Consider the following 27,445-nt stretch of genomic DNA (forward strand, 5'->3'; position numbering starts at 1 on the left):
GCTGTGCTGTGCCAACCAGGACAGACCTGGGCTGGACCACACTGAGCTCCCACCAATGCCCTGCTGTGCCAGCCCCAGGCGGTGTCATGCTGAGCTGTACCAAGCCAGGAAGACTGTGACAGTCCTGGGCTGTCCCATGCTCTGTTGTGCCATGCCATGGCAGAGTCTGCCATGCTGAGATGTGCTGAACCAGGTAGATTGTGCCAGCCCTGTGCCAGCCCCATAATGTGCTATACCATACCATGCCATGCCATGCCAGGCTGTGCCTTGCTGGGCCGTACTGAGCTGTACCAAGGCAGGGAGACTGGGCCAGTCCTGTGCCATGCCAGCTGCATGCCATGCTGTGACAGCCCTGTGCCACACTGTATCATGCCGGCCCCAGGCCAGCCCCGTGCCATGAGAGTCCTGTGCCATGACAGCTGCATGTCGTGTCACGCCCCATGTGCCAGCCCCATGTCATGCTATGTCATGCCAGCCCCACGCTGTGCCAGCCCTGTGTCATGCTATGCCATGCCAGTTCTGTGCTGTGCCAGCCTCATATTGTGCCGTGCCAGCCCCATGCCATGCCAACCCCATGATGTGCTATACTGTGCCATGTCATGCCAGACTGTGCCATGCTGGGCTGCACTGAGCTGTACCGAGCCAGACAGACTATGCCAGTCCCAGTCTGTTCTGTGCCATGCCGACCCCGTGGCATGCCAGTCCTGTGCCACAGGACTGGCATGCCATGCAGTGCCGTGCTGTGGCAGCCCCGTGCCATGCTATGCCATGCCAGTTCTGTGGTGTGATAGCTCCATGCCGTGCCAGCCCCATTCTGTGCCGTGCCAGCCCCGGTGCCGGTGCTGATGCGCGTCCGGTGACGCGGCGGGGCCGCTGGGCGGCGCCCCTGGCGCACCGGCGGGGCGGACCGGGCGCAGCGGGCGGAGCGGGCGCAGCGGGAGGCGGCGGCGGCGGCGGGATGGACGAGCCCAGCATCCTGCGGCGCCGGGGTCTCCAGGTGGGCACGGGGCACGGCGAGCGGGCACCAGCGGGGCGGGGGAGGGGGGGAGCGCGGGGAGCCCGGTCTCGGTGAGCCTGCGGCGAGGGGGTGCTCGGATCTGCGAGGGGTGGGCGCTGCGGGGGCGCAGGGGGCGGGAGCTGTGGGTGGGAGGTGGGTGTTCGGGGTGCGGGTGTGCAAGAGGTGGGTGCTGCGAGTGAGAGGCGGGTGCTCCGGTGGGAGGTGGGTGTTCTGAGTGATAGGCGGCTGTTCCGGGTGTGGGTGTGCGAGAGGTGGGTGCTGCGGGTGCGAGGTGGTTGTTGTGGGGTATGGGTGTGCAAGAGGTGGGTGCTGTAAGCGAGCAGTGTGTGCTCTGGGTGCATGTGAAGTGGGTACTGCGTGTGCAAGTGGGTGCTGCGGGTGAGGGGTGGGTGCTCTGTGTGTGCAAGAAGTGGGTGCTGTGAGCAGGAGATGGGTGCTCTGTGTGGTGGTGTGTGCAAGAGGTGGGTGCTGCACGTGGGAGTGGGGTGCTCTGAGTGAGGGTGTGTGTGAGGGGTGGGTGCTGTGTGTGAGAGGTGGGTGCTACGAGGGCAAGAGGTGGGTGCTGTGTGTGAGCAGTGTGTGACAGGTGGGGCAGGAGCCAGGCACCCAGCACTGGGAGCAGGGCAGGGTGTGAGCCCCAGCCATGCCATGGGATGCTGGTGGGGGGCACCCAACTGTGTGGGGGCTCCCATGGGAGCGCCGTGGTCCCTCCAGTCCAGCACACAATGCCAGTCCGTGCCAAACCGCCGTGCCAGCACCTCTCTGAACAGCTGCCCCATCCACCACCCTGTGCTCGTGCTCCCCAGCCTGAGGGACACCCACTCTCCCTGCTCATCCTGCATCCCTCAGGAACCCTGGACACCCACTGCCATGCTCAGAGGGGTCATGACCACGGACCCCCCGTCTCACATTGCTGAGTGCTGAGCCGGATTTTCTAGGTGACCTCATGCCTCCATCTCCATCTGCAGTTCCCGGGGGGCCCGGGTGGAGCTGTCGGGGTGGTTGGAGGATGGCACGGCGCTGCCTTCATCCGAGCTGGCAGCTCCGCAGGCAGCTGTGCTCCACTGCATGCTCAGCCCGGGGAGAGCCTTGCCTGGGAGCTGCCCGCCCATGGATGGGGATGGACAGAGCCACGGCTGTGGGCTTTGGGGCTCTTGGCCGTGAGGGTCGCTCCTGGTGGTCCTGGGAAGAGCAGAGCTGTGGGGCCTGGTCGTGTGCCCCTGTCCCCACAGCAGGAGGGGTGAGAAGGGGCTCCTGCCAAGGACCTAATCCTGAACTGCTGAGCAGAAATGCTGTCCCTGATGCCATCCCTAATGCCATCCCTGATGCCATCCTTGATGCTGTCCCTGATGCTTTCCTCATCTGCTGATGGTTAATCCTGGCTTCCCACTGGGACCTGCTGATGGGAGACACACCGTGCTGGATGTGCGTCCACATCTGCCAGCTGTGGGTGCTGACCCTGTGGCACTGCCCCACCGGGGTCCTCACGGCCATCAGGGATGCTCTGGGCGCCCCTGGGGACACAGCATGGCCAGAGAGCCCTTGGCAGTGATGGGTGTTGGGTGCCACAGATCGCTCTGCACTCTTGCACCCATAGATGGGTGGGGAGGCTGTGTTGTGGTGAGCATGGGGGTGAGCATGGGGGACAAGGGTGTCTGTCCTCTGTCCCACTGCCCCATCTGCACATGGCTGAACAGTAAAACCCTCCGTGTGACCCTTCCCTGCCTCTACCCTTGCGTGGGGGCTGGTGGCCGGTGGCACAGCCCCGGGTGTGGTTGGGGATCCAGAATGGGTGATGGCAGGGCAGAGTGAAGGTGCTGAGGGGCTCCCACTCCATGCAAGGATCCCACGTCCCCTTCCCCAGCCCAGGCCTGGGGCTGGGTGCACTGGGACACCCACCCACACCCCGTGTACCCTCTCCCTGCACCCACGCCACCCCAGGGCAGACACGCACCCGTAGGCCCGGGGCTGCCGAGTCCCTGTGCACCCAGGCATGATGTCACCCGTTGCCATGGCAATGCTGCTGCATCACTGCATTGTAGAGTGCCCCAGTCCCGGGATTTCCACAGGACCTGTGTGGTGTGGGCAGCAGGATGGGGCATGGGTAGCCCAGAGGGACTGGGGGGTTTGTGTGTGCTGCTGGGTGTCCCCACATGGGTGGCAGTGGTCCCTGCCCTCAAGAAGGTCCCTGCCCATGCTAGGAATGAGTCTGAACTGCTCAGGGTTGTGGGACCGGTGGGCACAGGATAAGGGCAATGATGGGGCATTAACCAGCACTTGCAGCTGCCACATGTCCCAGCATCCCAGAGAGCCAGGTCACACACCAGCCCATCCACACAGCATGCCGGTGGCATCTGTGACACTCTGGTGTGCCCAGTGGCACACAGGTGGTCACCAGGGCACTGTCAGAGCTGGACAGTGCCTGGCACACCAGGAGGATGACATGGGCTGGGGTTCCAGCCCACAGCTGCCCTTTGGCCTGTTGTACCACCTGCAAGCAAACAGCTCTCACAAGAAATATTCCCAGTGGCTGGAAAAATAAACAACTCAGGGGCTGCCGGCTGCTCCCCAGTCCTGAGATGGGGGGGACATGGCATAGCCGCTGCCCTGAGGCTGTGCTCCAGATGGGTGTGTGGTGCTGCTCCCACTCCACTACCTTCATGCCATTGCTCCTGGGCCTGGCCATCGGGCCATCAGCCCCAGGGACACTGGAAGGAGATGTTCCCTTGCGCCGGCCCTGGGCAGGTGATTTGTCACCCTCACCCTGGGCACGGTGAGTAGGGACTGACCCTGCAGTGACAGCCTAGTGTGACAGCAGGGGTGCTGCCATGTGGCTGGCAGGAGCAGGGGTCCTGCAGGTGGGCACCCTCCGATTCCCAGGGTCACACTCTAACCCCGCTTCTCGCTTTTCTCGTTGCAGAAAGAGCTGAGTCTGCCACGCCGAGGAAGAGCGTAAGTCCCTGAGCTGGGCCACCTGGGGCAGGGGGTGGGGTGTCATCAGGAGGGACATGCTTGGGGACACAGCACCAGCACCATTGGCAGCAGCAGAGATGGATGTTGAATGGCACCAGGGCTTGTTGTGCCCAAATCCAAGGTGGCATCATCATGTTCTCTGATACCTGATTGTGCGTCTGCTGGGGTGTACTGGGGTGTACTGGTGTGTACTGGGGTACACTGGGGTGTGTTGGGGTGTTCTAATCAGTATTGGAGTCTACTGGGGTGTACTGGGGAGTTATTGGGGTGTTCTAAGCAGTATTGGGGTGTACTGGGGTATACTGGGGTGTGGTAGGAGGCTGCTGCAAAGCTGCACTGCTTTTTGTGTTGGGGTGTGTTGGGGATGCACTGGAGAAGTACTGGGGCTATACTGGGGCTGTGTTAGGGATGCAGTGCAGCCACACCGGGGTGTTAGGGATGCACTGGCGCTGCACTGGGGCTGTATCGAAGCTGTGCTGAGGCTGCTGTGTCTCAGCAGCGGCAGCGCCCCAGGGCATCCCGGAGCGCTCCGGTTCGGGGCCGCTGCTGCACCGGGCGGGCCGGGTTGGGTTCACGAGGGCCCGGGGGCTGCCGAGACATGCCGAGCCGTCCGGAGCCGAGCCGTGCCGTGCTGTGCAGTGCCGAGCCGCGGGGGCGGGCCTGGGCCCGGCGGGCCGAGCAGGGAGCCCCGTCGGGGCCGCCGGGGCCGCCCGCCCGCGGGAGCCGCCCAGCGCTGGGGCAACCGGTGCGGCGGGAGCGGAGTGGGAGCAAAGCGGGGCGGCGGCGGCGGGATGAAGTCGCGGCGGGACAGGCTGAAGATCCCCTCGCTGACCTTGGAGTGAGTCGGGGCCAGGGCAGGGCGCGGCGCGCCGGTACCGGTACCGGCCCCGGGGGCGGGCGGCGAGGCCCCGCGGCATCCCCGTCCCCCTGCTTCCCCGACCCGGAGCATCTCCCATCCCCATCCATTCCCATCCCACTGCATCCTCGCCCGCGGGCCGCAGCTCCCAGACCTTCCTCCTCCTGCAACCACAGCCGCGGACCCCCGGTGACAGTCGCCGGTGACAGCACCGGGGCTAGACCGAGTGTCTTTCCCCGCCGCAGCCTTAGACCCCGCAGCGTCCCTGCTGTCCCCTGCGCTCCCCCTCCAGCTCTGCCTCACTCCCACTGCCTGGCGCCCCTCTAGCCCCGGTCCCCTTCGCTCTTGGCCCCTGTCTCCCCGCGGCCATAGGCGGACCCTCCAGCACCATCCGGCACCCGCTGACGCCGCGCCGGCTCGTCTTGCCTGGCAGTTTGTCTCCGAGCAGCCAGAGCCCGACGCTGCTGAGCCCCTGCAGCCCCTTACTAACCCTGCACCCCTGGAGGTAAGACCTCCCCAAACCCTCCCTGGGCACCGCATCCACCAGCTCCGGGGAATCGGCAGAGGGAGAGGTGAAGATGGGGGCAGCAAGGTGGGTCCCCCTCTCTGGGGATGCCCTGGGGGGCCCTAGAAGTGTACTGTCTTCTACAGGGCACAGAGGTGATGCGACTGGGGTCTGTTCCCAGCCCTGCACACCCCAAAACCAGCCAGGCTGTGCTGATGGGCTTCATTCTGCTACCAATTGATCCATTTCAGGGAGCCCTAGTGGGAATGTTGTGGCAGTAGCTCAAGCACAGATTCTGAACGTCTCTGTGAGGGGGGAGCACGTCAAAAATGGCCCAGAGCACACAGAGCACTGTGAAGGGAGCAGGGTGGCAGTGGGGAGGGCGCCTGAGAAACCTCCCTCATCAGCTTTTCCACTCTGCCGTGGGGAAAGATGAGGATGGGGGCTGCTCTGGGGGATGGGTGCCCCCCACCCAAAATGCCACAAGCCCCTGTGGGTGCTGCCAGGACCTTGCGGAGTGTGCCAGCTGTGCTCTGCCCCGGGGACAAGGTGCAGCAGGTGTGCTGGCACTGGCAGTCACACCCAGCCCTGCGCCCCATGGCACCTGCGGCACCTGCCTGGCACCCACAGGTGACACTGGTGCCTCCATCCATCTGCCAGGGAGAGAGGGATCCAGTGGGGAGCTCTGCTGCTGCTCAGCAACGGGCAGAGCCACCTGCTGTGGGCAGGAAGGCAGGAGCTTGGGTGCTGCCTGTGCTCTGCCTGCACAGGGGGCTCCCTGCCTACTGCCCCCCTCCACTAGTCCTGACTGGCCACCCCTTGCCCCCCAGTGAGTGTGGCATGTGGAAAAACAATGTGGCCATGTGGATGCTCAACTGAGGCTTTGGGGAGAGAGTTTTTGGGATGCTTGTGATGGGGGTGAGATGGGGACAAGGACAGGCAATCTGGTGGCACCCTCGGGTGCCTCCATGTACTGGTGTCTCGTGGCTGCTGGGCAGGAGGTGAGGGGAAAGTTGCTGCCAGGCTCAGTGTTCCCCTTTTACCATGCTAAAACCTTGCCCAGCCCAGCAGCACCAGGATTTCTGGCCGTGGCACTGGCCCAGTGAGTGTGGTGATGCCATCCCTCACGGCTTGGAAGGATTCCAGTGGCCCTGGTGTGCCACCATGCAGGGGTTTGTCACCGGCACTGAGGAGGATGGGTGTCACTGGGTCTGTGCTGGGGATCTCCCTGACTGAAGGTGAAAAGCTGGCGTGGGAGGGAGGTTTGCAAGGTGCTGCCGGGATGCTGCCGGGTGGGTGCCCTCTGAGGAAGCATCCCGTGGGTGGCAGGGTACTCTCAGGAAGCCCCAGGCTTTGGGGCTGCCCCCGCTGACTTGTGGGGGTGATATTTGTGCCCCTCGAATGCATCAGTGGCGGATGCTGCATCTCCAGGGTAACCTTGACCCCATTTTGGGGTGCTGCCCTTTCTCTGTGGTAACCCCGATCCCATTTTGGGGTGCTGCCCCACCCTGCCCTTATTTTGGGGGTGATGCCCCTCCTCCACCACAACCCCAACCCCGTTTTTGGGCGCTGCCTCTTTTCAGACGAACCCCCCCACCCACCTCCGCTCCTTTTGGGGGTGCTCCCCTCGTCTCCATGGAAACGCTAACCTCGTTTCGGGGCGCTGCACGGTCTCCATGGTAACCCCGTCGCCGCTGGGCGGGAAGGGGCGGGAGGCGGAGGGAGCCCGGCCCCGCTCCCGGCTCCGCTCCCGGCCCCGCTCCGGGCCCCCGGCGCGGCCCCGCGTGGTCCCGGGGCCGCCGCTCTCGGTGCCGGTGGAGCCTCTCGGGGCCGGAGGACGCGGCCGGGGCCGCGATGTCAGACCCGAGCTGCTGGGGAGCCGCCCCGCCCGGGTACCGGGGCCAGCGGGCGGCCGGAGCCCTCCTCCAGCGCTCCAAGAGGTACCGACGGCCGGCCCCGGCCCCGGGAGTCACGGAGGGGAGCGGCATTGGGGTGTGTTGTTTGGGGGGGGGTCTCACCGGGGTGTGCACCGGGGTACGTGGTTTGAGGGGGATTTCACCGGGGTATGCACCGGGGAGCTTGAGGTGGGGGATCGGCGCGGTCGTGCGTGATTTTGGCAGGGCATGTGTCTTTGCACACGTGGTGGCTGGGTCTGGGGGTCTTTACACCACGAGGGCACCCTGGAGGTGTGTGTTTTGAGGGGGTCTGGGTGCACCGGGGGGTGCAGAGATGTGTTTGGGTTTGGGGAGGGCCGTGCACCCATGTGTGTGGTTTGGGGGGGGTGTCTTAGCACTTAGGGGGCACGTGGGGTGTGTGGTTTGAGGGATCTGTGTGCATCGTGGAGTGCAGCAGGTTGCTTGGTTTGTGGGGGGACAACAACGTGCATGGGGGGATGGGCACTGGATTGTATGACCGGGGGGCTGTGCACCAACATGTGTGGTTTGGAGGGGGCTTAGCATTGGGGAGGCACATGTGGGTGCACTGGTTTGAGGGGGCAGTGCCTCGGGGGGTGCACACGGAGGTCTGTGCCTTGGGGGGTGTCTGTGCTCTATGGGGTGCACACAGAAGTGTGTATTTTGGAGGGGAGGCCCGTGCGTGGAGGGGTGCACACCCAGGGTGCACACCCAGGTGTGTGGTTTGGGGGGCTGTGCACCATCTTTTTTGTGGATGCTGTGCACTGAGGGAGCACCCTTGGAACCCTGGGCATGGCGGGTGGGGTGGGCTGTGCATCGGTGGGTGCATTGTTTGGGAGTACAGTGTGGGGTTTAGGGTCCCAGGGCATTAGGTGAAGCGCATTTTGGGGTACCGTGTGCCCATCCTGGGGGTGTGTGCGTTGGGGAAGGGGAGTGTCTTGCATGTACAAGGGGGAAACACCCCTGTGCCCCCTGTGCCCCCTGTGCCAAGGTGGGCACCCACTGATGGGATGTATCTCATGTGGCACATGGCCTGAGCCAGGGTGAGGGACCATAGGATGCCTGGAGGGGTGGGAAGGAGCCCGAAGTCTGGGAGGGCAAAGGACTCATATCCCCTTTGGCAGCGGGGCTGGGGCAGTGATGGCAGGGGGCTGCATAAATGGGGTGTAAGAGGGGTCTCCAGCTGCAGTGCCAGGCTTGACCCAGGCTGGCTGGTGGGACATGTCCCCAAGGAGGGGGACAGGAGGTGCAGTCAGCACCCACTGAGCCCCCCAGGCATGGGTGGTGGAGGCTGGGACCTCCATCCAGCAGGTTTGGGGGGCTGTGTCTGGCCCAGGCATAAAACCTTCCCGAGGCTTTGTGTAAAAGAGGTGTTTAAGACAGCACGGAGGCAGAGGAGAGAGATTCCCGTTATGAATGTCTCTCAGTGTTAGTGTGAGCTGGCACAAAGCAACACGGTTGCTTAGCAAATGAATCCATCCCATCCCATTCCGGGAAGGCTCCTGCTTCACCTGGGCTGTGGGAATTCCTGCTGCTGGCACACAAGGATGGGCAAGAAGGACAGTTAATAATTAAGAAAAGGCATTGGATGGGGTTTTCCAATCTGGGGCGGCTGAGCGGGGGGGGAGGGAGCTGGGAGAGATGTGTAATTGGAAAGATGATCTAGGCAGTCATCTGTCTCCAGATGAGCATGATGAACATGTAATTTTCATGAAGGGCAGAGGATTTGTTCTTCTTTCATTGGTATTCCTAGAATCCACGGTGAGAACCACTCTGGCCTATTTCACGGTGGGCAGAAAGCATATGACGTTATTTAGTGGGATTAAGAGGTTTGAGGGATCCTCACTTCTCAGGGGTGGATGCTGAGGGGGCCGGTGCAGGGCAGGGGAGCTGGTGGTTCCATGGCTGGTGGGGTTCTCCTTGTCTGTGGATGCTGCCCGTGGCTGTTCACACCCCGCACGCCGCAGGAGAACTGGCCAGCAGACGTAACAGGTACCATTTCCTTCCCACCACCGGGAAAACGTGGCACAGGGACATGCAGGGATGCGACCCAGGGTGCTGAGCAGTTCCTTTAGGCTGTTTTCTTGGAGTGGAGAGAAATAAATAAGTCTATACCCAACTTGTTACCCTGTGATTCCCTTTAAGGATTTGGGATTTTGCCCTTGGGAGGTGCCCAGCATGTTGCTTGGTGCTCCAGGGTGGGTTAGTAAGAGCATCCACAGTGCCAGGCTTTTAGGTGGGGTGGGATGAGGGTGCAGAGCAGCTCCACAAAACAATGCTGGGTGCCTGGTGGGGATGTGAGGATGTGGTGGGGTCGTGCATGGCCTGTGCCAGGCAGTGTGTTGCATTTCACCATCCAGACCCTGGTCCCCAGCCTTCCCCATCCCAGCCCATCCCAGCCCCATCCCTGGAGGCAGCCGAGTTCAGCGCTGTCACAAGCCATGAGGACAAATGCCACGGAGAAACTTTGGATGCAGCTGCTTGGTTCAGCAGGTTTCACAGTTAAACATGAAATTTATCCTGCTGGAAAGCGATTTTTCCAGGACGCAGTGATCCGTGGCACTTCGCCAGATCTCCAGGCACATAAGTGCCATTTGGGGGATTGGAGGGAAAAACGTCCACAACCAGCAAGGAAGGGAGCAGGGAGCAGTGACACGTGCTCCCAGTCACACAGCGGGAGCAGAGCCGCCTGCTCTGCCCTTTGAGACTGTGGCTGCTCCCTTATCACCGCCCAGCCCTGCCCTGCAGCTCCTAACACCCCCACCCTCTTTGTCCCAAACTGATGGCTTTCTGCCTTGGATTCACCCGCCAGCAGTGCCCCACACCGGACTGGCATCTGGCACATGGTGCTCTACCATCCTGGGAAGTTTTACGGGTTGGATCCTGCAGGAGAGGAGAGGGAACTGCAGCCCCTTTGTGCATGTCCTGATGATGGCCCTTCCTAACCCTGTCACCCAATCCCACTTGCCCAGATCCTGGCAGAGCCATTTGCCACTTAGAGACATCAGTGTTGTGCTGTGCAGCTGGATCCTGCTCTTCCCTCAGCTCCAAGAAGGCAGCCTGCGGCAAACCTCCCAGGAAGTGGATCACAGCCCCAAGGCTGCCAGAGCTCAAGGAGCATTTGGACAATGCTCTTAGGCACATGGTGGGATTGTTGGGGCTGTGCAGGGCCAAGAGTCAGACTTGATGATCCCTGTGGTTCCCTTCCAACTCCGGATATTCTAGGATTCTGTGAAGCTACCAGGTTCTGCTTCATCTCCTGCCTGTGACCATCCTGGCTGTGCCAGGGCTCGGTGCTGATGTGGTGCCGGTGCAGTGCGGGACGTGCCGGTTCCTCCTCACAGGCAGCCTCAGGACAGGTGACACATTGTTTTGCTCCAGGCTTTGGGGTCACACTGGCTCTCACACACTTTCCACATCCTTTGAAATAAGTGCTGGATGGCAACAGCAGCGCCACAGCCGAGGCAGCCTCAGCATGAGCAGAGCGGGAGATGCTGACAACGATTTTCCACTCCATTTTTGGTACCAAACGTGCAATTAAGTGATGGAGGCAGAGAGGGCAGCAGCCCCAGCTCCTGCCTTCAGGGTTTGGCAGCTCCTCTCTGCCCTGGGGCTTGTTTCTAGCCTGAGGTTTCCGTGCAATGAAGGATGGGAACCAGCTGCAGATGATGCATCAGGCGAAGGGGGGTTAAAGTGGCGCAAGATGGTTGTGGAGCTGAGGGTGGAGCGCACGGAAACAGGAAACGTTGGCCTCGCTCTGTGTCACCATTACTGGAACTTGCTTCATTAAAGGTTTGTTTTCACTTCCAAAATGAAACCGAGCAAGCAGAGGGAGCGCCTCGTCCCCTGGGCTGTCCCCTCTGCAAGACACAGACACATGTGCACCCCAGTCCCTGTGGCAGGACAGGCAGGCAAGCAACACAAGAGCTGGCAGCTCTCTGCAGCCCTCCTGGTTCCTGAGCCTCTGCCTCTGCCACTGCGGTGGTGGGGCACGGCTGCTCACACTGCCTCGGTTTCCCATCCAAGGATGTGGGTTGTTGCTGCCCTGGGGTGGGTGCTGGGCTGTGAGTTTGCAGCTGTAGTTGAGGTTCAAGCCTGTGTTAAAGTGAGAAAATCAAAGGCAGAGGGCAGGAGTAGGGTTAGATTGGATATTAGGAAAAACTTCCTAATTCTTACTTCTATCCTGTGAGGGTGGTGAGGCCGTGGCACAGGTTGCCCAGAGAAGCTGTGGCTGCCCCATCCCTGGAAGTGTCCAAGGCCAGGTTGGACAGGGCTTGGAGCAACCTGGGCTAGTGGAAGGTGTCCCTGCCCATGGCTGGGGTTGGAATGAGACGAGCTTTAAGGTCTCTTCCATCCCAAACCATTCTGGGATTCTGTGATTCTAGGAAGGGGTGAATGGATAGAAGGGGAAGGTTTCTACCTCCTCCCTGCAGCATCTCACTCAACCCAGGTGCTGAACAGGAGTCTCCAAGCCCTCCAAAGGCACTGCAGCTCCAGGTGAGCTCAGGGCAGTCATGGGGGGGTGTGTCCCAGAGGGACACCCAGACACCCCTCATCCTGGGTGCAGGGAGGTGCAAAGGAGGGTGCAGCCAGCAGAGAAGGGTTTTGGGGGCCCCAACCAGCCACCCTGGTTGCTGGCTTGGCCGAGACCTTCAGATTAAGCAGAAGAGCTGAGGCTCCTGGTTTGAACCCCACTAAAAGCACAGCAAGAGGAGCTGTGCAGGGGGGAGTTGCCAGGGGGAGGTGAGGGGTGCTGGGTGTCATGTGTGGACTCTGACCACATGTGTAGAGCTCTGACCATACCTTGCTGGTGTTGGCTTCTCACTGGTGCCTTGTTCATTCACCTGGAGGGACAACCTGTTGTGAAATACTGTCCTTTACACCCTGGATGCTGTGCATGTGCCATTCCTATCTGGTTTTGGGATGCATGGAGAATCCCTTTGCTCAGAGTTCCTCCTCTCAGTGTTGTGGGTGTATCTGGCCATGGTGTGATGTTAAACGATGTCCTTTAATTAGCAACATCTCTGTGGGTTCCTGTTCCCAGACTGGTGAGGAAACTCGATGTCTTTGCAGCCTGAGGAAGCGGAAATAGAGGAAGGGGAAGGTTGTCCTCGTGCTTGAGCTTCTGCTCCGTGCCATGGATATCTGCACTTCCTTCTTGTCAGACTGAAAGAGAACTTAAATGAGCCCCATTTCAAATGGGACTGAAATGTGGGAGTGGGGTGTGACAGGAGTGGAGCCGCAGCTCCCCTGTGGGAATTTTTGAGACTGAGCCACTCTTGCAAGGCAGCCTTGGGCTCAGGGCTTGGGGAAGGGCTGAAAAGAAAAACGAAATTCCTGCAAGGGTTGAAATCCTGTGAGTTGGGAGGGTGGGAGAAGAGGTGGGGATACAAAGACCCAGTGCTTGTGGATGTGACCTTTCGGGGATGCTCTGTGGGATGCTGGGATGTGCTACCAGGATGGGAGTTTTGGAGTGTTTGAGCTGTCGCGGTGCTGGTGCTTCTTTTCACCTGGTGCTGGCACATGCGGCTTCCTCCTGCTGCCAGGGCATCACAAATGCCTGGAGATCCCACAAAATCTGAGGGGGTCAGGGGCCAACTGTCCCCTCCACTGTGACATGGGGACCACCAAGTGTAGGGAGGTTTATAGGAATTGGGGTAATTTTCAATGCAATGGAGCAGGTCAGGTTGTGACCACTTGGCATTTCCTCTCTTCCTCCTTTTACATCCCTTTTTCTGTTCCTGCCCTCGGGCTGTTGCCAAGGGGCCGCTGCCTCTGCCCTCCCCAGCAAGCCAAAACCAGAAGTGGGACCTTGATGAGATGGTTCATTGTTAAAAATAACCCTGTTGGCCCATCTCCAGCAGCGCTGAACCTGGGGATGGATCTTTCCTGCCGTGGGAGATCCGTAACAGCAGTTGTGTTCTGTGGCACGGGGCTCCATGTACAAGCAGATCCTTACATCCCTGAGCCCAGACAGCTCTGCTTCCCCAAGTTAATTCCTGCTTTTTCTTCTCTAGTTGCCGAAGCAGCAATAGGAAGAGCTTAGTGGTGGGCACCCCCTCTCCGACCCTCTCACGGCCTCTCTCCCCCCTCTCTGTGCCAACAGGTAAGGGATGTCCCAGTGGGTGGGTTGAGCATCTCCCAAAATCACTCGAATATTTTAGAGGAGTGGTGGGGGAACCTTCTCTTCTGCAGCCTCTTGTTAGAACCAGTGGACCGGCTCCTGGCTGCAGGTGCCTTTTCCAAGAGGGAGTAGTTTGGGAAGTGATTTACCCTCTCTTTCCCTGGAGGAGCAGCATGTAGCATCACACTAGGGTGGGTTTTGGGGTGACTTTTCCCTGTTTCTCCCTGCAGCTGGGAGCAGCCCCTTGGACAGTCCACGCAACTTCTCTGCCAGCACCTCCATCAACTTCCCCTTCGCTCGGAGGTGAGCTCCCAACCCTATTCCCAGGCCAGTAATGTTCACTAATAAATACCATCTACCAACTGAGACTGCTCAGTTATCTCAAGTGATTTGGTTTGCTTCTATTTTTGCTTTTTTTCTACCTAATTTCTGGTCTGGTGGTGTTTGCTCTGCTGTGATTGGTTCCTCCCTCCATGCCAGCCATGCTCCTCGGACTGACAGGTGAGTACCCAGGATGGGCAGGGTCTGCATTTTGGGGAGGTGTCTGCTCCACATCATCACAGATCTTCTTTTTAAAGTGTTCAGGGCCAAGTTGGATGGGGCTTGGAGCACTCTGGTTTAGTGGAAGGTGTCCCTGCCCGTGATTCTTTGTTGCATCCCTAGATGGGAGATTTTGCCCCAGGACTGGGCTGTCTGCAGCTCTGGGAGCAGAAACATCCCTGTTTCCATCACACTATCCCCAGCCACGTGCTCAGCCCCCACTCCGACCCGCTCCAAGCGCTCCTTATGGATGCTCAGCAGATGGCCCTGGATGGATGCTCATCCAGGTCCCTGCAGAGGCACATCTTGCTGCATTCCCTCTCCAGCCCACACCGCTCCAGATGCAGCCACCAAAATCCTGTTGAAGCAATTAATTAATTGCACACATGGAGGCTGATTTTAAACCATCGATCGTCACATGGAAAAATGCTGGAGGCTCATGGATTGTTTGCACAACTTGTAACAGAGTGAAAAACCAGACAGCAGGCGGGGTCAGGAGTTTGAGAGTGCCGTCAGTGAGGGGATTGAGGTAGTGCAGGAGCCAGATCCAGCACCCTGCCAGCTCCTGGAGTCCTTGACCCCACACGGGAAGCAGCAGCGGGAGGTGAAGGGCCTCGACTTGACCTGGATGTTCCCTATCCATTAGAAACATGTCCAAGAGGAAGCACTCGCCTACGTATGAGCGGTTGCCTTCCTGTTTATAACTAGGCTCTGCTCTGTGGCGCCTGTTGTCTCAAGATGAGTCTTTGGGAATCCCGGATTCTCACCAAGAAAACTCCCAACAGGCTGAATTTTGCTCTAATTAAAAATCAAATGCTGGCAGGATTTTGGGGTTTTTTTACCTATCTGAAGTGGATTTGAGCCAGCCCCAGTGCTGTCCCTTTGCAGGGACCCTGCCCACTGTCACTGTGCTCACAGACACCTGTGTGCCAAGGGTGCAGAACAGCCCCCCTCACCTGCAAACCCCTTATTTCACCTGATTTCAGTTCCTTCTGAAAAGAGGCTTCAGGACTTTATTACTCAAACCTGAATCCTCTTCCCCATCTTTTTGCTCTGATGTTATTGATTTGCATTTAGATGTTGGGTTTTGCCCTGTTATGTGATTGTCATGTTTGCATTCGCAGGACTGATGGCAGAAGGTGGTCACTGGCTTCGTTACCCTCCTCTGGCTATGGGACCAACACCCCCAGCTCCACGGTCTCGGTAACATTTGCTTTCTCAAGGCAGTAGATGATAAGAACCTAAAACCTCTTGATTTTTGGTGAAATGCCTCCTGAGAGCCCCGTGGTGCCAGTTCCTAGGCAGCCTCCCAGTTCCTAGAGGACTGTGTGCTTTAGCTGCATCATGCTTCCCAAATGAGCTTTTAAGAAAGTCATAGGGCTTGGCTAAGGGCTCACAGCATCCCTGGGGGTCACAGTGTCCCTGGGGCTTACAGCATCCCTAGGGGTTATAGTGTCCCTGGGAGTTAAAGCATGCCTGGGAATTATGGTATCCCTTGGCTTTACAGCATCTCCAGAGTTACAGCACCCCCAAGGTTACAGCGTCCCTGGGGTCACATTATCCCTGGGAGTTAAACCATCCTCTGGCATTACAGAGGATCTGGTAGTTACAGAATCCCTGGGTTTACAGCACCCCTGGGAGTTACAGTGTCCTTGGATTACAACATTCCTGGGATTACAGCATCCCTGGGGTTATGGCATCCCTGAGGATTACAACATCCCTGGGTGTCACAGGTCCAGGGTGCACTGGACATATCCTGACCATGCAGTGGAATGGCCAGGCAGGAGCTGCGTGGGATGCTGCAGGTACAGGGGATGGGGCTCACTGGAACCACACTGGGTGGTAGAGTGGGGGAATTGGGTTGGGATTGGGCAGTGCAGATCTCCCAGGCAGTATGGAGTTTGCCTTCTCCATACTTCACATTCCCGAGCACAGACCATGCTACCTATCAGTATTTCCAGCCTCCTAAGAGGCTCCAAGGAATAATTTCCTCGTGGGCTTTCTGATTTCAAAACAAAAACCACTGGAAGCATGGATCCATCTCCTGATCTCCTGCATCTCTCTCTCTTCCCAGTCATCTTCATCCTCCCAGGAGCGCCTGCACCAGCTGCCGTACCAGCCCACCCCCGACGAGCTGCATTTCCTTTCTAAGCATTTCCGCAGTTCGGAAAGTGTCACGGACGAGGAGGGCCGGCACTCGCCCTGCCTGCGCCCACGATCCAGGAGCCTCAGGTACAGCACCCACTCTGGGAAGGCGCCCATGGTGCTGCTAGGATGGTGCACAGGGTGCTGGCGCATCCAGCACATCCTCTGAGCTGTTCCTGGCGTGTCCTGGTCCTGCTAAGCCTGTCCCAAGGTGTTGACCCCCATTTGGGTTTTCCCTTTGCAGGGAAGTGGAAAAACTGTGGCCTGAGGTTGTAGGTGTCTCATGCCTGGAAATATTCAAGGTCAGGTTGGACGGGGCTCTGAGCAACCTGGTCTAGTGGAAGGTGTCCCTGCCCATGGCGGGGTTGAACTAGATGAGCTTTAAAGGTCCCTTCCAACCCAAACTGTTCCATGATCCTTGGGGTTAAAGCATCCCCAGGGCATTACAGCATCCCTGGGGGTTACAGTGTCCTTGGGGTTACAGCATCCCTGGGGGTTACAGCACCTCTGGGATTTACAGCATCCCCGAGAGTTACAGTGTCCTTGGGATTACAGCATCCCTAGGGGATGCTCCATGGGCATTAAGATCTGGTTCTCAGCATCTTCTTGGCCACTGGGACATGACATTGCTCTCCCGGCAGCAGACAGCACCTGAGAGGGAGGTTTCCTGGGGCTGAAGCTGGAGAAAGTGGGATTTGTTATTGGTTTGCAGCCTCTTGCTCAATTGTCTGAATGGTTTTGGTGGTGAGGAGGGGACTGCCAAGCAGAAGCCCAAGTGGTGGCTGTCCTTGCCACCACTCAATCCCATTTCTGGACTTGCACCAGGAAACATCACCTTTGTTTGCTGGGGTTGGCCTTTGCCTCTGCAAAAAAACCCACAAGGAATGCAGGTGAATGGGCATTTGTGGGCTGGAGAGAGGAAAATTTGGGGAGAGGATCAAGGCAGTGGCTGTAGCATGGTGTGACCCGACCCTACAGGCCTGCTGAGCTCCACACTGGTTCTCCAAGACCTATAAAATTAGCCACCCACATTTCCACTTGTCCAGCACCACAATGTTTTGCTTTTTGCAGGGGATGTTTTGGTTAAATCCTCTTTTCCCTGTGAAAAAAACTCCGTCCCTCTTCGCACCAAAGGCAGAGCTGCAGTCCTGCGTGTTGCCAGCTGAAATTTCATTAAAATCAGATTAATTATCTGCCAGGGTTTTGTAGGTGGTGAGGTTTTCACCAAGGACGTGCTAGCTCTTGGTTGGCACAGCAAAGGCTGAGCTGGGGTTGGGCTGGGGCTGGCAGTGAGTGGCCTAGGTCTGGTTCTAATCCCCACATTTATTATTTTATAGTGGTTAATGAGTTGCTGGCAGTTCCTGCTGCTTGCTTTGCAGGAAGGGGCTTGGGAGTCGCAGTGTTAGGTGAGAGTAGGAGAAAAGCCATGTTTAATGAAGTGTCCACCACAGGGTTTGGTTGGGGTTTTTTTTTGCTGGTGAGCTGGAAAAAGGGCAACAACGGCAAGAAATCATGGGATCCAGAGGAAGGAAAGGACGAGCTTGTTCTTCAAAGCCAAGTGGAAAATCCAGCCTTTCAGCTCTAGATTTTCAAGTGACTTGTGTTTGGAGACCCGGGTTTGCAGGAGGTTGACCTTCCATGAACCACATCCCAGGGACTCCAGATCCATGTGCAGTGTGAGGGATGCTGCTGGAAGTGCTGGCCCAAGGCTGATGGCTCTGTTGGGATGAGCTTTAACCACTTGGAATCAAGAGTTAGGAGGAGGGAACAAATTGCTCTCCAGGGGTGGTAGTAGCTATTTGCACAGATGTAAATGACTTGAACCTCACAACACAACTGGTTTCCTCCCTCTGCAGCCCTGGACGGACGAGTGGAACGTTTGATAATGAGGTTGTGATGATGAACCACGTCTATAAGGAGAGGTTCCCCAAGGTAACTGCCAGGACTTGAGGGGGATGGGCACATTAGTCCCTCCATGGCGTCCTGACAGCATCTTCCCCAGAACAGCTTCTCCTCTGTGCTGGAGTATGGAATGCATGGGTAGATACTGGGGGCTGTTGAGGACACTGGAGGCATAATGAGCTGGGGATGCAGGGACCTGTGGGTCTGCCTCATCACACAGGCAGGAAGAGATCTCTGGAAACTTTGGTGGAGGCTGCTGGAAGCTAGGTCCCAGGTGAAGCCATGATGTGCTTGTGGATATTGGAGCTGCAGGAAGTGGTAGGATGAGATCCTGGCTGGCCAAACCCAGTGCAGGAGGTGGTAGGATGAGATCTTGGCTGTCCAAAAACAACACAAGAGGTGGTAGGATCAGATCCTAGTTGTCCAAGCCCAGTGCAGGAGGCGGTAGAAAGAGATCCCAGCTGGTCAAACCCAATGTAGGAGGTGGTAGAATGAGATTCCAGCTGGCCAAACCCAGTGCGGGAGGTGGTAGGATGAGATCCTGGCTGGCCAAATCCAATGCACAGCATGGCTACATGTGTTCCCAGGCATCACCATCCATTCCTTGCAGGCCACAGCCCAGATGGAAGAGCGTCTGCAGGACACCATCACCAGCTTCTCCTCGAGCAGCACTCTGCCCCTGGCAGATGGAGTGCTGGGCTTCATCCACCACCAGATCATTGAGCTGGCCCGTGACTGCCTGGCCAAGTCCCAGGGAGCTCTCATCACCTCCCGTTACTTCATGGAGCTGCAGGAGAAACTCGAGAAGATGCTGCGAGATGTGAGTACGGGGGCAGTTCCCTGCCTGGTGCCACCTCCTGATGCCACCAGTACACCCCTGGCTTCTATCCCCTCTCTGGCAGGCTCAGGAGCGTTCGGAGAGCGAGGAGGTGAAGTTCATCGACCAGCTGGTGAGGAAGCTGCTGATCATCATCTCTCGTCCTGCTCGACTACTGGAGTGCCTGGTAAGACATGGATTTGTCTTGTGTTTCATGGTCTGGAGAGGAGCCAAAGCCTCCAGGGTGCCCCATCCCTGGAAGTGTTCAGGGCCAGGTTGGACAGGGCTTGGAGCAACTTGGTCTAGTGGAAAGTGTCCTTGCCTATGGCAGCAGGGTAGAATGAGATGAGCTTTAAGGTCTCTTCCAACCCAAATCATCCTGTAGTTTTCAGGGTTTTGGGTTTTTTTGGCTGATGTGCTGAATTTTTGAAGCACTTGCCTTAGTGCTGTGGTTCCTTCAGCTGGATGGAGTCACGATGCAGTGTGCTGTTGATGTGCTCTCCTTTGTTTTCCCTCCAACTCATGGGCTACATTGTTTTTCCATCACTCTTGACATGGGGAATTATGGGGGAATGATGCATCCAGGGGGAACGATATATCCGGGGTCTATCCCCAATTACAGGTGTCACCTGCAAGGCCTAGAGAAAAGTTTTAATCTTGCAAAATCTCTCTCCTCAACTGTGCTTGGTTTTCCCCATGCAGGAGTTTGACCCAGAGGAGTTTTACCATCTCCTGGAAGCTGCAGAAGGACATGCCAAAGTTGGCCAGGGAATTAAGACTGATATTCCCCGATACATCATCAGCCAACTGGGGCTCGTCAAGGACCCATTGGAGGGTAGGGAAACACTTGGGTTGGTGGCCCTGAGGTCTGCAGTGAGCTGTAGCCTCCCAGTTTGACCACTGAATGGGCACTGGGAGATGGCAGGGGGACCTGGAAGGCTGCGCTGGTATCATGGCAGGGGGGTCACAGAAGGGCCAGGATGATGTCCACGTCCTCCTGGCCAGCCCCACATCTCTGATTATTGCTTCCAATGCGTTCAGCAAAGCAGATTAAGCTCGAAAACACTTAATCCATGGCCCTGGGGGGGAACCATAATCCCCAGAGAATGCAGGAATGACTATCAAAAAAAAGAATTATGTAAATGTTTAACCTTGTGTTGAACCTCTTAACGTCATGACCTGGATTTCTCCATACAATGGCTCGAGCAGAGCACATGGCTAAATCCCTGCAGGATCTCTGAGTTTGGAAGGGGAATGGCTGGGGAGGGGGCAATTTTGGTGGGGGTCTTGAGCATGAAGGAAATGAGAACCATCCCTGTCACCTGCAGAAATGGGCCAGCTGGATCACTTTGACAGTGGGAACACCATCACGCCAGAGAACGATGATGTCTGTGAGGTGAGCGTGGTTCAATGTCTGTGTCCCCACCTGTGCCTCAGCTTCTTCCTGCCTCACCCCACATCAGAGCTCCTTGCAGCAGCTCCTCTACTGTCCTAGACTGGGATATGTTAATTTGGGTTGTCCCCAAGGGTGACTGATGGATTCAAGGGTAATATCTCATAGTCCCTCATCTGGCTTCTTGGGTGGACAGAGCTCTTGATCTGCATCTCAGGCTTCTGGTTTGGGGTTTGTGGCTGGAGAGGGCTCTGGCAGCAAGAAGCGCTTAGAGGTGATAATGGTGCTGGGTGAATTCCTGTCTGCAATCACAGCTCCAGAGCATTGGGAAACATTAAAAACCTTCTGTGTCTTCTTCAGAGCCAGCCTTCAGTCACTGTTCCACGGAGGAAACCCTGCGAGGGGGACTTTGAGACCATCAAGCTGATCAGCAACGGGGCTTATGGGTGAGTTGGGAAGTTCCTATCACTTGTCTCCACCCATAAACCCCTCCAAAGTCCTCCCTGTCCAAGCTCTATGGTCTGTGTGGTCAGTCCTGGTTGTTGGAGGATGTGTTTTGAGGTGCAGCCATTTCACTGTCTCCAGGGCTGTGTACCTGGTGAGGCACAGGGAGACACGGCAGCGCTTTGCCTTGAAGAAAATCAACAAGCAGAACCTTATCCTGAGGAACCAGATCCAGCAGGTGTTCGTGGAGAGGGACATCCTCACCTTTGCAGAGAACCCCTTCGTGGTCAGCATGTTCTGTTCCTTTGAGACGAAGCGACACCTCTGCATGGTGATGGAGTATGTGGAAGGTGAGAAGGGGGCTGGACGGTGCAGTGAGGAGGGGAGGATATCAATGTCTGAGCATGGAGGAGACCACCTGGACACCTCTTGCCCTGCTTTGCTCCAGGGAGCAGAGGGAAGCACCAGAAGATGCTTTTGTGACCCTGAGTTTCACCTTGATGAGGGTGATGGCCGTGGTCACCTAGAAGAGCATTTGTGCCCCATGCCTGGGGATCAGCTGCTCTGAGGAGGGATGTGAGGGTCTGGCTGGAAGCCTGCTGGGCCTACTGACCTTCCTGCCTTCTCTGAGCCCCTCCGTGTGCCTACAGGGGGGGATTGTGCCACGTTGCTGAAGAACATGGGCCCACTGCCTGTTGACATGGCGAAGATGTACTTTGCCGAGACCGTCCTCGCACTGGAGTATCTCCACAACTACGGCATCGTCCACCGGGACCTCAAACCTGACAAGTGAGGACATGGGTCAGGTCTGAGCAAGGGTGGGGTTGGATTTGGATGGGCAAGAGAAAGCCAAGAGGATAGGGCAGAATGAGGTAATGGAGTTTGGTGCCCAAAGTCCTGGTTCTGTGCTGTTGCCCCAGGACCAGAGGTCCTGGGGTGCAGCTGGTCCTTCTCAGGTCTCCCCAGAAGCAAACAGCAGCGTTGTGGGTTGTCTGTCTTCTCCTGCAGTTTGCTCATCACCTCCATGGGCCACATAAAGCTGACAGACTTCGGTCTGTCAAAGATCGGCCTGATGAACATGACCACGAACCTCTACGAGGGACACATGGAGAAGGACACTCGGGAGTTCATGGACAAGCAGGTGCGAGATCCTGCTCCACTTGGCTTGACCTGCCATCACTGGGGTGGCCTCGGGACTTGTTGCAAAGGCCAGTGCAGAGGTGTCAGGCACTGCTTCCCCATGTAGGTGTGTGGCACTCCAGAGTACATTGCCCCCGAAGTCATCCTCATCCAGGGCTACGGGAAACCCGTGGACTGGTGGGCCATGGGCATCATCCTCTACGAGTTCCTGGTGGGCTGCGTCCCCTTCTTCGGAGACACTCCTGAGGAGCTCTTTGGCCAGGTCATCAGTGGTGAGTCTCAGTGGCAAGTTTGCTCCTTGGCTTGCTCTTCCCAGCAGTTGTGGCTTGTCCTTAACATATGGGGAGCTTCATTCCTTCACGATATACTTGTGTGAACCATGAAGGAGTTCCTCAAGCTTTGATTTCCCACTTTGGGAGGATGCTTTACCTGCTGTGGTTCCTAGGGGACTTTCCTGTTGCCCAGAAGTGTCCAAACCCTTCCAGCCACTCCAAACTCTTTCTCCTTTTTCCTCGCAGATGAAATTATGTGGCCAGAAGGGGACGAGGCTCTTCCTGCAGACGCCCAGGACCTGATCACACGGTTGCTGAGACAGTGTCCCCTCGAGCGCTTGGGCACTGGTACGTGTGGCGGCCCCCGTGTAGCACTCAGGGGGTGACCTGGCCCCCCAGTTCTGATCGAGCTTGGGCGGTGTTGAATCCAAAGTGTGTCCTGCCACGTTGAGGGTGCTCAGAGGTCTCCTGCTCAGGGTTCAGCTCAGGAAGGCTGCACAGGGCTCCAGTCCATCCTTCCTAAGCCATTTGTTCTGCATGGAGGAGAGATTGTGCCACTTGGAATGGGAGCGGGAGCATCCTGGATCCTATTCTGTACCCCTGATGTGGGTTTCTCTGCCTGGCAGGAGGTGCACATGAGGTGAAACATCACTCCTTCTTCCTCCATCTGGACTGGAATGGGCTGCTGCGGCAGAAGGCTGAGTTCATCCCCCAGCTGGAGTCAGAGGATGACACCAGCTACTTTGATAGTGAGGCCAAATCCATTCCCTTCCCCCTGCTGCCAATCCATTATTCCTGCTGCACTTCGGATGCTCCTGTGGTAGATGAGAATCTCCTGGGTGAAGCTGGCCCCTTTACAACCAAAGCCACAGAACAGATGGAATCCTCTTTCCAGGCTGCTCACCCTTACTAACTTTCTCCCCCCAAAACTCCCCCGGCATTTGGGACTGGGCTGTCACCCCATGGGTGTAGGTCCCACTTGGCAGAATGTAGGTGTTGCAGGCAGGGTGGCAGCCCTGCCCACTCTGGCTCTTGCTTCCAGCTCGTTCCGAGAGGTATCACCACTTGGATTCAGAAGATGAGGAAACTAACGATGAGGAATCATCGGTGGAGATTGGGCAGTTCTCCTCCTGCTCCCACCGCTTCAGCAAGGTGCTCCAGTCCCTCCTCTGACATCCAAAACACTTTGGCACTGCAGCCAGTGCGATTGTGCTGAGCATCAGTGTTTTGGCTGACACTGGATCACCTGGATTCCCAGATTTCTGCTCCTTACTGACAACTCCTCTCCTCCTCAGGTGTACAGCAGCTCGGAATTCCTGGCGGTCAACTCCAACCTTAGCCTCTCGTCCTCTGACCGGAGTCACAGCGATGAGAAAGAGGAACGATGGGACAGGCACTCAGGAGATGAGGACAAGAGCAGGCCAGCAGGCACCGAGCCCCGGTGCGTGGTGAGGGGGAGATGGCGTGGGCTGGTGCGGGCTTCTCTTGGTGCCAAGGGTTTGTGCCAACATTGAGAATTTTGTGCTGGGATCAAGGATTTGTGCTGGTGGTTGGGGTTTGTGCTGCTGCCAAGGGTTTGTGCCAGGACTGAGAGTGTGCAGAGGGGTCAGTGGGAAGTGTCCAGGGGTGCTGAGGATCTTGGTGCCATCTCCTCACCCGTCTTTGGTAGTCCTGAGCCCTCCTGCTCTTGCCACGCAGGCTCCGCTCCTGGACGTCCTGCAGCTCCACGCCATACACCTCCAGGCACGAGCGGAGCCGCAGCCCCACTGTGCTGCCCAGTACCCTCAGCCTGGACACTATGCCCAAGTTTGCCTTCTCCTCGGAGGATGAGAGCCCCTGTGTGGCATCCACCAAGCCAGAGAGACCCAAGTTTGTGGTGGGAGACCCTGAGGTGGGGACCAGCGGTGTGGTGAAGCAGTCGGCGTTATCCGGTGCGTAGGCTGTGGGCACCAGTGTCGGATACTCGAGGGCCACCCAGGGTTCTGCATGGCGTGGAGTGGCTTTTCCGCATCCCCAAACTCTCTCTCCTCCCCTCTGTGCAGCTGATCTTGCCAACCTCAACCGCATCCGCCTCCGGAGCAACAGCACCGGCACCAAAAACTCGACTCCCCGGAGCCTGGAGCCGAGTGGGGGCCGTCGGCTGAGCACCCAGAAGGATGTGCCAGAGAGGCAAAGAGCCTCGCTGGGCAGCCGTGTCCCCAAATCTGCCTCCGTCTCAGCCCTGTCCCTCATCATCACATCAGGTCTGTGTGCTCCCTGGTTTATCCTGGATAGTGGCTGTTGCATGGTTTTCCCGGGCTGAGCTGGCTTCTCCCACTTGCAGATGACTTCGGTGGTGGTGCCTTGATGAGCCCCATCTCCCCTCACTCCCTCTCATCCAACCCCTCTTCCCGTGACTCCTCCCCAAGCCGGGACTCATCCCTTGTCATCGCCAGCCTGCGGCCGCCCATCATCATCCACAGCTCGGGGAAGAAGTACGGCTTCACCCTGCGGGCCATCCGCGTCTACATGGGCGACAGCGATGTCTACACCGTGCACCACATGGTCTGGGTATGTGTGGAGAGGCACTGGTGGTGCCAAGCATGGCATTTCCCACTGGGAAAACCCCAGGAGGAAATTTGCATATGAATAAAATGCTTATCTTCTGATGGCAGAGCGTGGAAGAGGGGAGCCCCGCGCAGGAGGCAGGGCTGAGAGCGGGCGATCTCATCACACATGTGAATGGAGAGTCTGTGCTGGGTTTGGTTCACCGAGATGTCGTGGAGCTGCTGCTCAAGGTGAGTGTCCAGAGCTGCTCTGCTCTCCTGGAACTGGGATATCAATTCAGCAGCTCCCTGGCGTCACCTCCGCTGGCTGGATCTGGTGGCAGGAGCTGGTTTGGATCCGCTCCTGCAGTGATTCGTTTTCCATCCCTCAGAGCGGGAACAAAGTGGCCCTGCGCACCACAGCCCTGGAGAACACCTCCATCAAAATAGGGCCTGCGAGGAAAAACAGCTCCAAGACGAGGATGGCGCGGAGGAGTAAGAAGAGCAGAAAAAGGGATGGCCAGGAGAGGTGGGTAGAACTGGGGTAGGATAAGATGGATAAAAGTTTGACCTGGTGTGTGCCATACCATGGGGATGCTCTGGATATGCCATGCTGAGGTGTTCAGTGGGATCTGGTCCTGCCAGCTCTGGGTCTGGATCTGCCATACTGGGTTCTGGTCCTACTGGCACCAGGTCGGCAGACTTGGAGCCACCAGCTTTAAGGAGAAGCCAGGATTATTCTTGTCCCCTGCAGTAGGAGAAAATCCCTCTTTAAGAAGATCTCCAAGCAGTCGTCAGTCCTGCACACCAGCCGCAGCTTCTCCTCTGGCCTCCACCACTCGCTGTCCTCCAGTGAGAGCCTTCCAGAGTCCCCCACGCACAGCCTGTCCCCAGGTCCCACGACACCCTGCCGGAGCCCTGCTCCCGACCTGCCCTCAGGTACCTCAACCACGGCGAGGGGGGATGTTGGCGAGGGGCAGGGTGGGATGCTGTGTGTCCCTCTATCCCTACAGTGACCTGTTTCTCTTTGTGTGGCAGACGCTGTGTCCCCGCAGAGCACCTCTCCCTCCTCCAGCACCCCAACGTCGCCCGCCGGCCACGTGCGCCCCAGCTCCCTGCATGGGTTGGCCCCCAAACTGGGCGGGCAGCGCTACAAAGTGGGACGTCGCAAATCCACCAGCAGCATCCCCCCCTCGCCCCTCGCCTGCACCCCTTCCTCTTCCCAGCGCCCGCCTTCCCCCCAGCGCTCCCCATCTCCACTCCCTGGGTACCCCAAAACCCCCCACTCCTTCCAGGGCAAGACCTTGTCGCCCCCCACCATTGTCCGGCAGAGCTCCCGCCCCCGCAGCGCCGACTGCCCCCGCTCCCCGCTCCTCAAGCGTGTCCAGTCGGCTGAGAAGATCGTCACCATCCTGGCCGAGAAGAAAACCTGTGCCGGCCGCAAGCTGGGGCTGGAGATATCCCCAATGGACAGGGAGGCCATTGGGGAGGGAGAAGTGCTGCCCTACCCAGGGGAGCATGGTTATCACCCCACCAGCTCCCGGCTCGGGGAGAGGCACGACAGGGACCAGGAGATGGTGGTCATGCGGCGCCTGAACCTCTCTGAGCGCAGGGACTCCTTCAAGAAGCAAGAGGCAGTTCAAGAAGTGAGTTTTGACGAGCCGGAGACGGTGCCAGGAGGCGAAGATGGCGGGAAGAGTGAAGATGGGTCGGGCACAACTCTGCAGGGTGGCAGCACGACCGGTGCGGAGCTGCAGCCGAAGTTGAAGCCCAGCCCGGTGCCGCAGATCGCGGTGCAGGGCTCTGAGAGTGATGAACAGGAGCCGGCGGTGCCCGAGTGGGAATGCCAGGGCTCCTACCCCATTGGCAGCACCAAGCAGCCAGACAGCAGCATCCCCCTGCCGTGGTGGAACGGGTGTGAGCACCGGGACCGTGGCTCCCAGCAGTGCCAGAACTCTGGGGAGGGATCAGTGGGCCACTGGGAAGCACCGGCACGGGGCCAGGAGCTGGCAGGGGCTCACATCCCAGCGCCCTAGGGTGGCACATGGAGCAGGGCCAAGCACACATGAGCCCCACGCTGGCACCAGGGGTGGTTCAGGCTCCCTGTGGCATGAAAACTCCATCCCATGCAGCATATCCATGAGAGAAACATCCCCGGAGCCACTCTGGACATTGGCGCTGGCCGGGCACTTCTCCTCCCTGTGAAGGCTTTTTGTACTCCCTGAGAGATGCTCATATTTTTATAGAGACACAGGAGCTTTCCCGGTGGTGGTGTTTCTCCCGGCTGGGCCCCACCCTCTGTGTACAGAAAGGACTCGATGCAAATATTCCTTAATTAATTTATTACTTTTTATAAGCTAAATGGGCAGTGCAGGACTGTCACAGGGTCCAACCCAGCTCTGAGAGTCCCAGCCTTTTCCGTGTGTCTCCCAGCTTCCAGATGGATGGCACACTGTTTTCTAACCTTGCAAAGACCCCACTCACTTTTCCCTACTTTCTAACTTCGGTTTTATCTGGAAACACCCCAAATGTCCTAAGAAACACAAATTCTAACATTTAAAATTAAAACAAACCCCCAAACCTACAGTAACATCTCCCAAACACTGGCGCTCCGGGCTGGGATGCAGAGGGGGGATTTTATTTGCATATGGATCATCAGATGATGAACATATGGGTCATTTTATAAGTGTATAGTGGATGTAAAGGGTTTAATTATTTTATTGGAGCCTTTTGGAGCCACCAGGCTCCATTGGCCCTTCCAGGGGTAGAAAAAGAGAGACATTGCCACAGGGTCAGCAACTGGATGTGAATATTAATGGGATTTTTAGGGTCAGTTTTTGCTCTTTCTCTGTCTCCAAATCCTGTGGTGTTGGTTGGT

General features: G+C 57.9%; 1 protein-coding gene across 2 annotated transcripts; it reads left to right on the forward strand.

The window, feature by feature from the left end:
• The first annotated feature begins 943 nt into the window (after nucleotides 1–943).
• Nucleotides 944–27,153, forward strand: MAST3 (microtubule associated serine/threonine kinase 3). Of its 2 annotated transcripts, XM_051810574.1 has the most exons (28): nucleotides 944–997; nucleotides 3,939–3,970; nucleotides 13,283–13,371; nucleotides 13,620–13,692; nucleotides 13,870–13,890; nucleotides 15,054–15,132; nucleotides 16,004–16,161; nucleotides 17,931–18,006; nucleotides 18,587–18,796; nucleotides 18,879–18,980; nucleotides 19,496–19,628; nucleotides 20,122–20,189; nucleotides 20,547–20,632; nucleotides 20,772–20,980; nucleotides 21,281–21,419; nucleotides 21,639–21,771; nucleotides 21,877–22,042; nucleotides 22,289–22,390; nucleotides 22,669–22,791; nucleotides 23,085–23,194; nucleotides 23,338–23,483; nucleotides 23,741–23,973; nucleotides 24,085–24,285; nucleotides 24,366–24,592; nucleotides 24,697–24,819; nucleotides 24,960–25,096; nucleotides 25,322–25,506; nucleotides 25,606–27,153. In XM_051810574.1, exons 1-28 carry the CDS (start codon nucleotides 959–961, stop codon nucleotides 26,601–26,603), a joined length of 4,398 nt encoding a protein of 1,465 aa, XP_051666534.1. In that variant the 5' UTR covers nucleotides 944–958; the 3' UTR covers nucleotides 26,604–27,153. The 2 variants fall into 2 exon arrangements, with proteins under 2 accessions (XP_051666534.1, XP_051666533.1); XM_051810573.1 differs by lacking the exons at nucleotides 944–997; nucleotides 3,939–3,970 and adding an exon at nucleotides 7,095–7,292.
• Nucleotides 27,154–27,445: the final 292 nt, after the last annotated feature.

Source organism: Manacus candei, unplaced genomic scaffold (genome assembly GCF_025592945.1).
Source record: "Manacus candei isolate 608988 ecotype Guabito, Panama unplaced genomic scaffold, ASM2559294v1 h1tg000078l, whole genome shotgun sequence".
NCBI classification, from domain to species: Eukaryota; Metazoa; Chordata; class Aves; order Passeriformes; family Pipridae; genus Manacus; species Manacus candei.

Bases quoted from the DNA above. Each gene is read 5' to 3' on its own strand.
- MAST3 (XM_051810573.1), top strand. From the start codon at position 7,207: ATGTCAGACCCGAGCTGCTGGGGAGCCGCCCCGCCCGGGTACCGGGGC. The intron at 20,633-20,771 runs GTGAGTTGGGAA...CACTGTCTCCAG, and splicing joins ATCAGCAACGGGGCTTATGG to GGCTGTGTACCTGGTGAGGC. The intron at 23,974-24,084 runs GTGCGTAGGCTG...CCCTCTGTGCAG, and splicing joins GAAGCAGTCGGCGTTATCCG to CTGATCTTGCCAACCTCAAC.